General features: G+C 28.9%; 1 protein-coding gene across 9 annotated transcripts in view; it reads left to right on the forward strand.

Moving 5' to 3' along the window:
* LOC142333367 (NAD kinase-like) overlaps nucleotides 1-17672 on the forward strand; it is a 489955-nt gene that overhangs the window by 385370 nt on the left and 86913 nt on the right. The window contains exon 1 of one of the 9 annotated variants that reach the window (XM_075380399.1): nucleotides 8600-8838. The exons of 6 other annotated variants lie outside the window; for them this stretch is intronic. In XM_075380399.1, coding sequence (XP_075236514.1) covers nucleotides 8639-8838 — 200 coding nt within the window. In that variant the 5' untranslated portion in view covers nucleotides 8600-8638. Of the gene's footprint in view, nucleotides 1-8599; nucleotides 8839-17672 lie in introns of those variants that run through there. 2 more of the 9 variants (XR_012758595.1, XM_075380391.1) reach the window with 2 other exon arrangements.

Consider the following 17672-nt stretch of genomic DNA (forward strand, 5'->3'; position numbering starts at 1 on the left):
TTAAAAAAAAAAAAAAAAAACAATTATTTTTTATTTCTAAAATATTTGTTTTAAAAAAGTATGATGCGTTTTTATTTTTTATTTACTTTTATTATTACAATAATATGAACTGTTACACAGCCATTTTTACGAGAAAAATGAGATGAAAAGTGACAAATATCTCTGATCGTTGCTGAGAATCGAACCCAAGACTTAATAATATTGTTATCTTTGTTTTATATTTAGAACGATTACTAGGTTTTCTTCGTCATACCTCCCAAACAAACAAATCGTCAAAAATCATATTTAATCTTGTTCTGACCTTGTATAACATCAATAGTAATTAATCATATATAACTTCTGTGTTTATCAACTCTATCATCGGAAGTATTTATATTGAAAAAGACGTGGGGTAGATATTTTTGTAAGCATATGTATTGGTGTAGTGATTTTTCCAGGCTCGTTTATAACCTTAATATGTACAGTGGTTAATTAAAGTTTACATTATTTTTAATATTATCAACCCGTTTTATTAGAAATTCAAAAGGATTGTAAATCCTAATAATAATATCTTATAATTCAGAACGTTCGTGTGACATTAATTACCACTGCTACCGTGTAAGGATTAAGCAAGGCTATTTGCTTTGATTTCTTTGTCTGAGGGGTTGAACTCAAAGAATTGTAAATTTGCTTCGTTGAGTACACAGAGGATTATGAATATTTTATATATACTTATTTAAACTGATACTTATGTACTTATATAATCTTTGATACTTTTATAAAGTATAAAAGATTATAGGTTAATAAAAGATTATCCTACATCTTCCATCTTTTGCTAGTTTTTAACATGAACTATTAAGTATTTATAAACAATCGACTACAAGTCACTTCTTACCCAAAATAGCGTTAACGTTCTCAAAAGTTACAAGTTGGGCTTATTAGAGAAAAAGAGAGCTGTAAAGTTGTTACCTACTAGCTTCTTTACCGAACCAACTGTATTATTGATAAAAAAAAAAAACAACAAACTAAATCCGCTGATATATTGGTGATCACCCAAAAAGTAATTGATGAACACTTTTACACTATACCGCAGACAGGTTGGTTATTTAATATCGTAATTATCAAGTAAAGCGATTCCGATAGGTACCTTAGATGTTTTACATGTATCATACCGATAAGAAAGACTGCTGGGAAAAATTGTGCAAAACTACTCAATAAATTTTGTTCTCTCAAGAAATAATTCAATATGTTTACTGTTTTTGTTGAGCTTGGGAAATTTTAAATAAACTAAAAAATATAACGAGAAAATATAAAAAAAACTTCTATCTCTTGGAGTTATATCAAATTAAAGGTTGTCTATTTATAAAGTATCATATAGTTTGGAAGTTCCCTCCTCCTACGTAAACGAAGTAAGAAGCTTTATTTATGAGATAAGCTACTTTTGCCATTTTTCTCTATCCTTTCTACAAAAGGGTTTAAATTTTTTTTTTGTATTACGCAACACATTTTCCTTTTTTACTTCCTTGTACGAAGTAAAGGAAATATTGTGATCGCAAAAAATGTCTTTTTTCAGATTTCAACGGAAATATCCATTTTGACTAGTCTCGGTGTGTGTTTGTACATACGTATGTACGTATCTCACATAACTCAAAAACGGATGTTGTAATTTTGGATTTAGGACTGTTGTAACATCTAGTTGTGCACCTCCCCCTTTGACTGCAATCGACTGAACCAAAAGTGTCCAAAAAGCCCAAAATCCAAAACAAAATTTGGATTTTGGACTTTTTCTTATCTGCATTAATAAGCCCTCGCTTAGAGCTTTTCAGCGATATATCATAAGTGTTACTTATTTTCATTGGTTTCAGAGTTATAGCCAAATGAAATTTTATTTAATGAAATATTTATTTGTATCTTAAAAGGGGAAGGCACATCGCTTCGAATCAGACTTCATTCCTTTTTTTTTGTTTTTATTTAATTTTAATATATTTCTTTATTAATAATTATTAACCTGTGATTGTAAAAAAAAATTACGATTAATAATAATTCAATAATAACAATAAAAAATAAAAATAAAAAATGATAAAATATCGGAAGTTATTAATGAAATAACATTTTATGTAATTTTTCATTTAAAAAAAATGTGTATATGTAATTTAATAGCATACAAGGAAGTCATGTGGTGTCCACATCAGCTTATTTGTAAGATCTACCCTTACTCTCTAACTAACTCTCAACACGTTTACAACGTTCTGTATCTTAAGGTATGTGCTTCGGTTACATACGGTATACGAAAAATGATGTAATTTTTATCAATTTACGTACGCATAAAAATTGTAGTTTTTAGAACCCTTTTTCCCCTCGTATAATGTTACATTAAATTTTTCGAAAAAATCCCTTTCCAAGTGCCTACATACCTACTTTATATTTAGTAAAGTAGTAAAATTTTAAACGTTATGAACAAAGGAACCTTTTTTTGATAAAAAAAAGTATTTAATGTTTCCAGCTGTTTATTGCTTACTAAAACGTTAACCATTACATATATATTTTACCAGTATTTTATAATATGAATTTAAGTTAATTGAATTTTTTAAATATTTAACAATTCTCGTAAAGATAAATTTTTTCTACTATTTTTGAAAGAAATTATTCAATTGGAACAACATACTTTTCGTTTATTTTTGGTTTATTGATAGTTATCTTTTGTGTGTTAGAAAGATATTTTGTTTTAAAAACAGTACTCTTAGCCTGTAATATTGATGTTGCGTATTTTTGTTGACAATGAAATGGGAAATCTTTAAATATCACTTATTAAAAAAAATGCGCCTGTGTCCTTAATTATAAATTTAAATATAGAAAACTTTACTTATACTTTTTTCAGCGTTATGCATAAGGATGTTCAGACTTTTTTACAAATTTAATACTTTATCCACTTACAAAAAAAAAAATGAGATAAATAAGATAAATTCTCCAATTATTTAGATAAAAATCAGATCAATAGAAGAAACTATTTTTAAACCTATTTTTACAAACCGCAAAAAAAGGGTTAATGTGTTTAGTGTGGATGTATGTTTGTTCCATTGTAGCAGCTCAACGGCTAAACCGATTTAAATGAATGACCCTACGTTGGAATTCTTTGTCCTTCACAAAGGCTTCAAAGTCATACAATATATACGAAGTACAAGAGAAGAAAAACTCAAGAAAACAAGTCTTACAACAATATAAAAAAATGCATCCATCAGACAGCAGTAAAAATCTGCCAAACAGCAAAACTTCACACGATATGTAGTAAATGCAAAATACTACATACTACAATGAAACCCCCAAGAAACACGGAATTAGCCCAAGATCAGAAAGACATTATAAAGACATAATATACACCACAAGCAAAATACTAAAAAAAATTTTTTTAATATTACATCATAATATCAGTACAGCAAACTTGCATCATAAACTAACCAGGCACACATACATACCCTTGGTACTTAATACCTGCAGACGCCATCAGATAGGGGAGCGGAATGTCCGCAGCCTCTTCACGTCAAAGCGATCCCCACGTGTTCGGGGGACCCTCTAGTCGCTTACTCGCGAACCTGTCCGCCCCCGCACCCACCGACGCCGACTGTTTCGTGACTCCTCCCATGCTTGGAGGTCTCTCATCATGATTTTCATATACGTAGTAATCGCCTTCCAGTTTTCTTTCTTTTCTGTCATTATGTCCATCAGCTCCTCAGGCTGAAACATCACTTGCCTGCCTAGTATATCAAGTAGCTCTGCCCTAGATCCTTCGTATCTCGGACAGTGGAATAACGTGGTATGACGTTTCCTCCTCCTCACATACCGCGCAGTTCTGTTTAACGCATTCGATATTTAACACACCATGAAATTAAAACTAAGGAACGGATATTAATTTTTAGTGCATCAGAATGACCACCTCACTTAGTAATAACATTTTACACAAAAAAGAAACTGTAAAATACACATTTTTTACCACCATAATTTATTAAAAACAGGAGCTTCAAAAACACCTACCGCCATTTACAATATTCTCTTAACAATTCAACAATCTTACATGAAACATTAGGATAGAGTAAAAGTCTCTTTATTACTCGTATTACTAGATCAGTATTATTCTATCTTTGTGAGTTGTTGATTAACAAAGTTTCAGATTTCTGGTGTGTCGTATAAATAAAAGTTAATAATATAAACTATTCTAATTAGTGAACTCTTGTTTACTGGTTACAAATGTTAATTTCGACCTTACGGCGTAAATTATTCAGTTTTTATTATTGGATTATTTAGTGAATAACCAAAAATGAAAAAGAAACAATCATATAGGAAAAAGAAAGATAAGATGAAGAATTAATCTCAAAAAAACGACAAGGAGTTGGAATATGAAGGAAAAGAAAATGTTAAGAATAAAAAAAAATAAGAGACGATAATAAATACAAAGGAGAATACAATGTTAAAACCGAAGAAAGAATAAAAAGATTAAGAGAAGATGATAAATATAAAGAGGAAGAAAACGTTAAGACCAAGGAAAGAATAAAAAGATTAAGAGAGGTTGATGAATATAAAGAGAGAAAACTTGACAATTAGAGAACGTGTACGCAAATAAAGATCAGAATTATATCAAACCAAAGAGCGATTAAATGACTGGCAACAAAAAACGAACAAACGAAATGATCAACTCCGACGTAGAGAGAATATTGTCCGACAATATCAGATGAGTAATGAACTAAAAAATAAGATTATTTTGCTATGTATTAAAGATCGAGCATGTATGTATGATTGTATATGTTGTTCTAGTGAGGGTCAATTTTTCAGTCATTCTGTAGTTAACTTTAATGTAGATAAAATTAAACAGAAATTCCAGAATAATTAAATAAAATTAAACTAGAAAATCCAAAATAATGCGGTTTTAAATGATAATTTTCAATTAATATTAAATAAACATATGTTTCACCAAATCTGTTACATATGCGCATATGTAATTTTGCCTATTAAATTACATATACACATTTTTAATAGTACATAAAATTTTATTGCATTAATATCTTCTGATTTCTTTCATATTTTTTTTATTGTTACTGAATTATTATTTATCGTAAAAAAATTTACTATCGCAGTTAATAATAAATCAATATAGTAAAATTAAAACAAAGCTAAAAAAAGGAATGAAGTCTGATTTGAACCGATGCGTCTTCCCTTGTAAGATACAAATATTTTATTTAGCTATAACTCTGGAACCAATGAAAATACGTACCGCTTATGATATATCGTTGAAAAGCTCTCAAAAAGGGCTTCAGTAATAAGCCCTTATTGAGAGTTATGAAAAAGTCCAAAATCCAAATTTGGATTTGGATTTTGGGCTTTTTAGGACAGTTTTGATTCAGTCGACTGCAGTCAAAAGGTGAGGTGCACAACCAGATATTACAGCAGTCCGAAATCCAAAATTTCAACATCCTACGGATAATCGGTTTTGAGTTATGCGAGATACATACATTCATACGTATGTACATACGTCACACCGAAACTAGTCAAAATGCATATTTCTATTGAAATCTGAATATTGAAATTTTTCGCGGTCACAATACTTCCTTTACTTCGTACAAGGAAGTAAAAATTGAAATATACTATAATACTCTTTAAAAACCACTTTATTTTAATTTGATTTTTATCTATTAAAAGTGGATAATTTACAGATTCTAACAGGAAGTTAAGATTATTTTAGATTTTAGCCTTCCTATGGTAGATAGAATAAGTAAAATTTTGTTAAACCAAGTCCCTTTCACAGTCAATTAATAAACCCCTAATTTAATTTTGTGGGTTAGCATCCTTTCCTTTTTCTCGACCGTCCTTTCTTTAATCTTAGTTACAGATGAATAAAAATAATTTTTGTGTAATTTTGACTTTCCTCTCCGAACTTATAACTGTTTATATATATAAATCGGTGAACAGATTTGTTGAATTTTGGATCAAGGCATAAGGTTGCTTGTTATAAGATGAAAAATAAAAACATGCACAAACGATGTATTTCATTATCTGTCATCCTGTAGTTATTTTAAGCCCGTATATTTTCGGGTATGTAAATGAATTGTCATTAACCCCAGTTATTTATTTTAAAGCTGTAAAATGATATTCTGATAAAATTTTTTAATTTATTTTTTCTTAAAGATAAATAGGCCTTTTATTTTATTTATTTTGAATTTTTTTCGTTATTGTTATTAGCTAATATTTTTTATAATATATTTTATTTTATTAGTGTTCAAATTGAAGAATTTTCAAAAATATAAATCAAATGTTTTTTCCATCGTTTGCTTTATAAATATTATAGTAATTAATATTATCATAGCATAATGTTGTTGTTTCCTCTTTTATATTTAGTGGTACTTTTTGCGGTAAATATGTCTTCCTTATTTTTCTGCATTCAGCTATTTTATCGTAGCCTGTTCGTAATTTAAACCCACAACTTATTTCCTCTTAATGGTGTGTTTATTCTAGCATCGACTTCTATTAAATGTTTATTCGCTTCTATCAAATATGTCAGTTTGTAATATGTCTACCAAATATATGACTTCATTTTCACTAAATATGTTACGCTCCCATCATATATTCAACGTCGTGTGCAATAAATATCGCCATGAGGGGAGTATATACTCAATAGTATGTCACTTATGATTAAACAGTGGGTAATGAAACATATTAGTAGCCATATATATATATATATATAAAATATAGATGGTTAGTAGAAAAATAAATTCGGAATAAAGGAAAAAAAATTTCCAACGGGAAGGAGACATCTCTATTATGTCTAAACTAAATACTCGTACGTGCGTTTATGTGTTTGATTACTTGAATATGGGGTAAAAAAAGTATAAACAATACTGTAGGTTTTAGATTTATGTCTAATAAATTGCATAATCTAGAAATGTTACAATAGTAAATTTGTAACATAGTAAATTGTAACAGGACAAGTATAACGGACCGGGGTAACGGATTTCTTCCAATTAAGAAAAAAGAAAAAGAAAATAATAATGAAAAGAAGAACTAAAAAGAAAAAAAAAATTAGGAAAAAAATTATTCCTTTGTACACCATTACCCATTCTGTTGTACTTCTGACAAAAATAAGTGTTTTTATTATTAGGATAGTGCTACAGTAAGGATGGCAAAGTAGTGTAGGCTAAAGATAGTGTTTACATTACGCAAGTTTACAGCTGTCGTCGTTTTCCATTTTCCACATAAAATAATGGATACGTATATGTAACATATCAATTCGGCTTACCGTTTACATTCTTTATATCCTTCTACCCTTTAGCGCCGTAGGTTTCCACATTTCAACTTCTTTAATAAGGAAATAGTGAAGATTTTTTTTGTGCGGTTTTGTTGCAAACAATGAAACTAATTTCCTGACCATTTTGGATCAGATTTTATTATAAATTTGCTATAATTTACATCAGTTTAGCGCTGGAGTATTTAGCGCTTCGTAATATGACGCTTAATTTTCCGTATAACTGTTCCGTATTGTGGAAAATAACTCTAGCTTCTATTTATGAATGAATTTTATAAACGGAAAAATATTTGATTACCTTTAGATTCATAATTTTTCGGATCCATAAATCAACATTCACCTATTTCGCAAAAGAATAAAACTTTAGCGTGTTTGATGACAGTTTGTGTCTAAATTTTTTATCTGAATGTAAACCAAACCCGAAATAATGAATAAAATTGAAATTTTTAATTTAATTTCTTTTAAAAGTATGAAATAACGATTCGAATTTTAATATAATCGATTGAAAAACGGTGTCATTATTATGAAAATTTATCCCTAATATTTATTCATAAATAATAATTTTTATCTTGTTATAAAGTGAAATAAATTATTAATTTGAAATAAAATGTTCGATAGATCTAAAAATCTTTACCTGTTAAAGTTTACCGTTTCTTTAATTTCTGTACTAATTGTACTTAAGACGAAGTTGTATTAATTTTTATGATTGTTCGTTAAACGGGTTAAATCGATTCATTTGAATATCAATTTGTGTTACTTTACACTGAAGTTAATTATTTATTTTCGGTTAACTTGTCTACTCAGTGATTTTTAATTTAATTTTTTAAATGTTGCTATTATTATTTTGTTTTTTAATTTAATTAAATTAATTCTTTAATGTTATTTAATTACTGAGTGTTTTTACTTAAAAGAATGTTCCGTTTTTGAGAAAAATATTTAAATAAATTTAGTAGCCAAAGACACTTAAGAAGAAGAATCATAAATAGGAAATGATACCAGCTCGATTTAATTTTTCTCACTTATTCACTTGTATTAGAATGAAAACGACATATTTTTTTGTTATAAGTGTTAAAGTAAATAATATTAATTTTTGGACTGTAACCGGTCTTCGTATTTCTGTTGTTTAATTTTTAATTTATGTAAAAATATAATTAATTTATGAATGTAATATTTTAATCGTAAATATTAAATTATACGGTATCGATCGGTAATTACAAAGTTTAGCTTGGTAATCTGGTGGAAGGCATGTAGTGATCTCATGAACGCCGATATGTGGAGAAAGCGGGGAGGGGGAAGTTGTTGGAGGTTGGTCAGCGCGCCGCACGAGTCAGAATCAGTTGTCAGTAGTCAGTAGTGTCAACATATCGTGTGATGAAGGGACCTAGTGCACTGTACGCAGATATGGAACGGTGGCAGGGGTCCGAGAACGATTTACGGTCGCTGTGGGGGCGTCGACGACCTCGGGATCATAGCTCTGGCGATGATGATGACAGCGGCGTGTTCTGTTGGAATGAAAATGCTGAAGTAGATCACAACCCTCCTTCTCCTCTACGTCGCTGCGGAACGTGGCCGTAAGTTATTTCTTTTATCAGCCGTCAGTTGTGAATTCATAGCGATTGCTTTTGAAGTACGTGTTCTTGACACAACGATTGTGTATACAGAGTACTATCTTCTCGATTGGTATTTTTATATATTGCAAAAAAAAAATAAATAAAAAAATTGACATTATCAAAAAACGTGTATATATATATATATATATATATACATACATCCATCATTATTTTTAAAAAAAATTAAGACGTGTGCATTTGGAAAATATAATGTAACCATTAGGGTCTCGTAATTAGAGGCAGGAAGTAGTCTAATACGTCCCTAAATTATTTTGCTTCGAATAGAATAAGTCCTTTTACTGTCTTTTACGCTTGCAAAAAACTAAGATTTTATTTATTTGCCGATTTTAATGCCGTTTAATTAATTATAGACACATATGTTTTGACGATAACCTACTTACTATAATAAACGTGAGCAGTCTATTAATCACACTGTAACAATTACACATTACTATTCAATAAATAAAAGAATTACAGTTGAAGGTATTAAATTAATAATTGTTCCTATTTCATAACTTTATTTTACTTTTCAAGTTATTCGAAGTGTTTTTCCTTTACGTTTTTTTATTTAATCAAATATTATGATTATTTTGAAATAAAAATTTAATTAAAATTACTTTTAAGGTATACCTGTACTAAAATAACTTCTCTATAAACTTATTCTCAATTCTAAAAATTACCATTGTTTATTTAATCTGTAAAAGTTGATTACTAAGTTTATTAATTCATTAACGACAAACTTTAATGGGTTTAATATAATTTATTGCGTAACTGTACTAAAAATAATTAATTACTTTCAGTAGAAAAGGAAAAATCACCACAATCGATTAATAAAATACACATCGGTTATAAAAAAGAATTTCATATTTTTAAAAAAATAAACTTTTTTTATGTTGATAGTAAAAATGAGTCGACGATATACATTGCCAGTATATCATGAAAATTAATAAAAGGGATAATTGAAAATATTTGTTAATTAATCTCCGGTAATTTTTGTTTATGTATAGTTTGACATTAATATTGAAAAAATTAAAACAAAAAAGAACCCTGATTATAAATCAAATTAAAAAGTATAGTCAATTATTGATTTTAAAGTAAAAAAAAAAGTTTAATTTTCACAAATATTAGTAGACCTTTAATTTAACCGTCTGTCCTATGGTCACAGGCCAATAAATTTTTTTATTTTAAAAGTTTTTTTTTTGAGCCCTAACAACCGTTTTCGAGCTGGTAAATCTCCTCATAATTGACCCTTATTCAACAAATTTTTTCATTAACCTTAAGTCCAGTGAACATTAACTTACCTTTTTTCCAATGAACATTTATTTACAAAGGATCCGATAATTTGTGAGTTTCTTGTACTATGAAAACGTGTAATGCAAGATTCTTCAGTTAAAATTCCATTTTATTTTTTGTATCTTTTTTTCTGTCTGATAAGTAATTATCTTTATTAACAATTAAATGAATATTTTTCTGTCACTGTAAAGACAGCACATATTTCTTCATGAATAGTTTTATTCATGTTACAATCTATTTTAATTGAATGTTAGTGTCTTTTCAGACTGTTAGATGTAATCAAAATGAAAATAATTTTTTTTTTTTTAATTATTTTATTAATAGATATATACTAAAAATTGATAGAAATATAGAATTTTTTCGTAGTGAGGTTTTATGTTAATTTTTAACATCTACTTTTCCGATTAATTTTTCAGAAGTTAATAATTTAATTTACTATTATTACTTTTTAATTATTGATGATTTCTTGATAAACTTTCATTTATGTTTAGGCAGTGAGATGACATTGTGAGTTTTAACAAAAAAAAAATAAAAAAATGCTAACACGAAGGCGGGAGTGGAATCTGTGACCTTCGGTAAACTAAGTCTCTGATTTTATTTTATTATTAACTCAACCTCCATTAGATTCTAAATTATCTATTATGTAAGGTAGTGTAGTTTAAAATTAAGTGTGTAATTAAGTTAAATTGCATTTACTTTAATTTTAAGAAGTATTGTTATCTGTGTTATTAAAGAAAACAATCCGTTCTAGTAATTGTTTTGTAAGATATTTATCGATTATACTTGAAATTATATGTACATACCATTTGTTGATTTGTTACATAATTTAAAGTATTCATAGAATTTATTTTTTCCGAAAAGTCACAAAATACAGATTAAAAAATTTCCGAAAAAATTCATTTTACAATAATTTTTTCTTTTAAAACGATAATATTTTCCTTACTGAATTGACGCACACTACAAATAACAAATTATTTACGATAGAATACAGTAAATTATTTGTCGCTCTGCAGTTTATGTCCCAGTTAATCTTATTGTCCCACTAAGATCTATTGATCTTAGTGGCAAATATGTGACAACAGGTACCCTTTTTTCTGTTTAGCCTCCGGAAACACCGTAAGGCATTACTTCACAGAATGATATTGTATGAATGAAGGGTAGTCTTGTACAGTTTCAGGTCGACCATTCCCGAGATTTGTGGTTAATTGCAACCCAACCACCAAAGAACACCGATACCCACGTTCTACAGAGTGCTCCAAAGTCGTAGTACAGCCTATTATTTCAGATGTTGTAAAGAAAATAAAACATCTGGATATACCAACGTAAATTAGGTATGAGGGCCCACCTTTGGGGCATAACAGAATAATAGCCGCCATTTTGAATCGCCGTCCATTTATTTAAATGGGAAGAGGGTCATGTGACGTGTCAAAACAGATTGAAATTCTACCAGGAATTCATTTCTGAATCAGATTTCACATAACTGTTACGGTGTAGGATTGATTACGAATTAACTACTAGATCAGCTCGCTGGCTACACTATGCTACAACCGGCACCACTATAAAGTTACTTTCTCTGAAAAATAATATTTATTATTGTATGTAGCTTAATAATGGTTTATTCAAAAAGCATACGGTATTTCGAATATATATTGCGACTCTTTAAGTCGCTAACAACGTTTCGTTTTTGTCATCTGATGGGAAGTTAATTTATAAGTAAAAAAATCAACATTAAAAAACATAATGTTTCGTTAGAAATAACTACTTAATAGTAATCTTATTTTTCTTTCGATAAAAATATTTGTCTTTTACTAAATAACTTTATTAATTTTCAGTAAAACTTTATATTAGCGGTAACAATACATCCGTATGAAAAACATTTTTTTCTGTATGTGCAAAAACAATTCATTTTGTTTATTGATGTAATAGTATTTTTAGAACGTATAATGAATCCGTAATTTTTTTAACCGATTTTTAAAAAAAGGAGATATCAATTCAACTTGTTTGTTTTTCTTAAGTATAATCAAGCCTTCCGTCAGTTGGTTTGATTCGGTGATATTTTTTTTTATTGAGTTCAGGAAGCTGTAATTATATTTTTTTTAGAGAAAGTTGGCTATGATCTACTGTAGTTTTTTGAGATATCAGTAAAAAATGTAAAAAATTACTCTGTCTGCATAGGCAGTTCGAATATATATATTTTTTTTAATTATCATTGCTTAGTATTTGTTTGTTATAGCGTAGTGATATATAACCTAATATCATTATGATATCTGAAATGTTAACGTGAAAAAAATACTTGAAAAATTTCAGATAAAAAAATTGTACTTACTCTCTCCCATACCAGAGAGAGATGGCAGCTTTCGCTAAACTCAGTAGCATAAATTTATGTCGTTTCTTTATTTTTTGTTATTTTTATGAAGATGCAGGTTATTTGCTTTTAAATTTCTTGGAAACAGCTTTTTCCAAAGAATAGTTTTTTTTTGTAACTTTATTCACATTTTAAATAAAATTAACTCTAGCAGTTTAAATTTAAATTATTTTTAAAAATAAAACTTTATAAAAACTGCACCAAACTAGTAAATCATTTCAATTCAATTTTCAAATTTTTGTTGATGGTTATTTTAGATTTGTCGTCAACTTCTAAAAATCAAAATTTAAAAAATCGGTGAAAAAGTATTATTTTTTACTTTTAATTTATTTTTTAAAGGCGTTTTTATTTATTTATTATATGTGAAAGGTTGTATACTGTTTAAACTGACGCATCCGAAAAAATTAACCGACCGTCTTCATTTTTTTACGAATTAATTTGAGAAAACTATGAAAAAATAATTTTTAATCAATTACAAATAAATACCGCATTTTAGATTTGAAAAAGAATTTATAAAGTTATTAGACGTGTAAAAACAATATAGTAATAATTGAACTAATGCCATATATATACCGTAGTCTATTAATATTTTTTCTTTGCGTTTCAAAATGAGGAGATGCGGTTTTTACCGTCTGTGTCAATAGCCGATGTCATTGTTATGAGATTAACATTGTTTTATTTATTTTTAATGAGACGATACTCTTTTCTCAGCGATTTAATGATAAAATAACTACAATATTGTAATATAATAAGTAGTTACTAGTTGAATTGTAAAATTCAGAGTTGGAAAGTTTGCTTGAACGTTAGAAAGTTTGTATTCGTACTTGGATCGAGGGACGTATACAGATTTTAGTAGTGAGGGGAGGTCGTTCTCAAAGCACGTCAGTAGCACTCTCCAGTGGATTAGTGTTGTGTAACGCAGCTACTAAGCGAATGAATCCGTGCTGATTGCAAACAGATTAACGATACCGACTGATTGTGGCGAGTTGGAGATTACTTACTGCAACCTCGCGTTCCTAACATTCCATAAGTCATGCCGCTTGTGTTAAATTTATACCGTTCCGATCTTGAATTTATACGTTAGCGATTAAATTTTGTTCCATTACGTCTGTACTAGGAATCGCCTTCTTTGTGTCGATTTTATTCTTCTTTCTGATATTTGACGTTCAGTGGCGTAAAATATTTTTTCTTTATTTTATTTTCTTCTGGGGCAGATATTATTCAGTCTGAAGAGGCTTTCAACCTGGGTACAGCCGATCTTAGAATTTTATAAGCTCATAGTGTTAAGCTCATACCGTTTTGATTAGATAAACAGTAGAATATTATTTTGTTTTGGTAGATCATTCGTTATGTTTTAAGATTGATTTATAGGAGCCTCTTTTTTGTCGCTTAAAACGTACAGGCTGTTATTTTGGGCGTACCTCCACAAAGTGAATTAGAGGAATAATCCCTCAAATTCAAGTATTACTATCTTTCTGGTGTTCCTAATGAATAACACTCCCCTGTAATTCCTCACAGATTCACAGCGATTAATATCAGGCTGAATATTGAAATTATACCATATATTGTTGATTAAAGTTCATTTTTTGAAAACATAAATATACATTTATTTAATATTAAAAATTACTGGTACCTTTAGTATTTTAATCGTGCATGATAAGCCCCTTTTTTCGACGTATTTTATATTTCGGTTCTCTTGTTTTTCCTAAATGTATTATTTTGAACTAAAGTGTAATCAGGTGTTATTTGAGATTAGACAGATAAAATGAAAATTCTGAGAAAGAAGTATGCTTGCGAAAGTACTTCCCGTTTATTCCAGGAATATAACTATAACTAAAAAAAATTGATGTTCACTAAGTAAGCCACTTTAACTGCTACATTAAAAACCAGAAATTTGATACCCAATCTACCTCCCATAAATATTTTAAATACAAATTTCAACCTAAGTTAGTTTTCATTGATTCTATTCTGGTTACGGGAAAGTTATGCGACTCGCTACCGCTTTTTTCCAAGCTTGTTCATTTTTTATGTACATTATAAAAAAATTCCACATTTGAATAGGTAGTGAATGTAGTATTCTTTGAAATTGATATAATCTAATTGTAGAAAATATCGAACATAGCTGCAAATAATTTTTTCTTTATACTGTTATTATTAGCATCGATTATTTCAAATGAAAATTAACAGCGTCATAAAAAGCCCATTTAAACTGAAAGTTAATAACAAAATATCAACTTTATGTTGAACAGTTAAATTACTCTTTTATCAGTACAGTTAGTAATAATCAATTGTTAAATCGACGATTTAACCGAGTACGTTAGCGATAAAGGAATGAAGTTAATGTCAGTATATATAATTGGCTGATTGGTTAGATCGCGTAACAATATCAGAAATTTAAATCTAAACCTTTTATTTTTGTTAACTTCTTTTCTCAGTTTAACTGATCTCTATTGTACGAGCACCGAAAGCACTCTACACAAGTAAGTTATTTTGATGATTGTGTTTAGTTAAGGATTCAAGTACTCTTTTGTCAATCTTTGAATGACTACGGTTTCAAGAAATGTTAACATAAATTTTTCCTGAATCTTAGAAAGAAGAAAATTCGTAAAGATACTGAAAATAAATACAAGATTGTTCTGATTTCTTCCATCCTTTTATTCTTCTCTTATTACATTATATTATGATTTAAAAGTTCTATAAAATTTGTCTTAGAATTATAATAGACTATTTTGGGCACAAAATATCCCCTGTTTTGGGGTGAGAGTGGTTAGCACACAGTTTTAAACTTTACCATGAAGTCGCAACCAAACACTTGGCATTCAAGTGATTATGGGATCGAAGCAGACAAAATAATTAAATTTTTTAAATATGTAATGCTAATTTTCGATTTGTAGTCTATTTTTGTTGTTTTGATTTTTTCTGGTGGAATCTTCCTACATTCTCGTCTAGATTATCTTTACATTTAACAACCATCTTCGTTTTTTATTGTTTTTCATTTCTGTGCACTCTCTTTAACATCCATAAGACCTCAAATATCTCTTTTGAAATCCCCTTGATATTTTTTTTGTCGCTCTTCTTTTGTATGCATCTACAAAAAAAATCTTTAGTTTGTATTAGTTACATTTCATGTGTTTGTGTTCTTATGCGCGCGTTTGTATATAAATAAGTGAAGTATTGATGTAAAATATTTTTGTTAAATTTGCGAATCAGCAGGAATTTACCGTCTGGGTGAACGTGTCAACAACGCCGTAGTTTAACAGGCTCGTATCGCAAGACTTGTAGGCCAAGGGCAGAACCTTCCACAGAGGCTGATTACTTTCCGTATTTCTATAGTCATTTTATAAATATTTAAGATTTATGTTGATATAATATATTAAATATAAATTTACTTTGATGTTGTTTGCATAAAATTAATTTATAGTTTGCTAATTTTTTTTTTTTGTATTTTTAACGATTGCCAATGGGTGTTGTAATCTTAAAAGCAGGTCAGTTAACAAGTCCTTTCTTACCCCATCATGGTCACAGTGTTGTTTATTATTCTTTATTACATCGTCTGATGTTTGCATGTGATTTCGAAATCCAGACTTCATTATAAGTAAGACCTTAAAGTTATCAGCATGCAAGTGCCCAAAATCGTTGTCGTTCATATTTTTATGCCGTATTTAAACGGTAATAATCCGAATGGTGAAGGAATAAAGAGTGCCTTTCAATATTTTTATAAGGGATGGAAAATATTTCTATAATGACAGGCATATATTTAAATTTACCGATTCATCTTTTAAGTTTAAACCTAGAACGACCGAAGAAGAAGAACAGGTTTCCTAAGGAAACAATCTAACCTTCTCCGGAATTGTGTGACGTGTAAACCGCAATGTAAATTGTTAAGCTAGACCTCCCCCCTCACTGGAGATGAATACCAGACTATCGTGTGCTCCTAATTGATAGGTTTTACTTCAATTAGTTTTATCTCTTTTTTTTTTTTGAGAAGAAAAACGATAAACGTTGACATTGTGTTAAATCTGATTATATACGTTCATATATGTGTTGTTTTTTGTTTAAACTTGGAATATAAGGCCCTGAAAAAGCATCTCAAATAATTATATATAAAGCCATGGCATTTTTCCTACGCTACAAAAATCCATTTCCATATCAAACGCACAAGCTTCAAGCTTGTGTGGTAATATTATAAGGAAAAATAAATAAAAACAGCGTGTTTCTGTCTATTATTATTATGAGTAAATTAGCGATAATTAAATTAAAATTTCCATGTCTGTATTCAATAGAATATTATTTATTTAAAAAATGAAGTTTTATTTTCTTAATTTATATGACCCAGTGAAAGAATTGACCCAGCTGGAGAAGAAATGGAAGTAAATAAATGACTCACGTAGTGTTACTGGCGCTTTCTGAGCTCATTCTACTAGCGAAGGTAATATAAAAACCTCATATAAACATGGGTCCGGATGCGCTTCGTTAGCGAGTAGAGTAAAATAAAACCATACTGAAATTCTAGGAACCCAAATTAAGGGGTAAACTTTGATGGTTTCTTACGTTTTGTGTTCTGAAAAATTAAATAAAACAGGTTCTAGAACTATATCTTCAGTAATTTTCATAATATCCGACGTAAAACGGAAAACATTGTATTATAAAAATACGATTTTTTACGTTTATAATACAAAGACTTTGTTAAATGACTAAAAAATGCGTAAAATAAATTAAAACTTGTAGAGAATCTAATTCTGAAAAAAATTCAATGTAAAATAGCCCGGTAAAAAACCGATAAAAGTTCAAAAAGTTTGATTTTATTACTAACACCATATGAAAACGAAGGAATTTACTTATCTCGAAGCATGTTTGGTTCCTTTCCTACAAAGGGCAATGTACTAAAGATAAAAACAAAATAAAAAATTAATAATTAATTTGGTTCCTAGAATTTCAGTATCTTTTTATTTCACTCTTGGCCCAGGATTCAGGGAGAAATTTTTCGCAACCGTAACTCGCTTACGTAGCATTTCCGATCCTTGTTTACATGAACTTTTTCCCATTATTTCAGCAAGTAGAATCACCTCAGAAAGCGCCGTAACACTACGCGAATCACTTTGTATATTTAAACTACGTGATAGTAGTTGTTAGCTAT

The sequence above is a fragment of the Lycorma delicatula genome, chromosome 1, assembly GCF_047948215.1.
Source record: "Lycorma delicatula isolate Av1 chromosome 1, ASM4794821v1, whole genome shotgun sequence".
Taxonomy (NCBI): domain Eukaryota; kingdom Metazoa; phylum Arthropoda; class Insecta; order Hemiptera; family Fulgoridae; genus Lycorma; species Lycorma delicatula.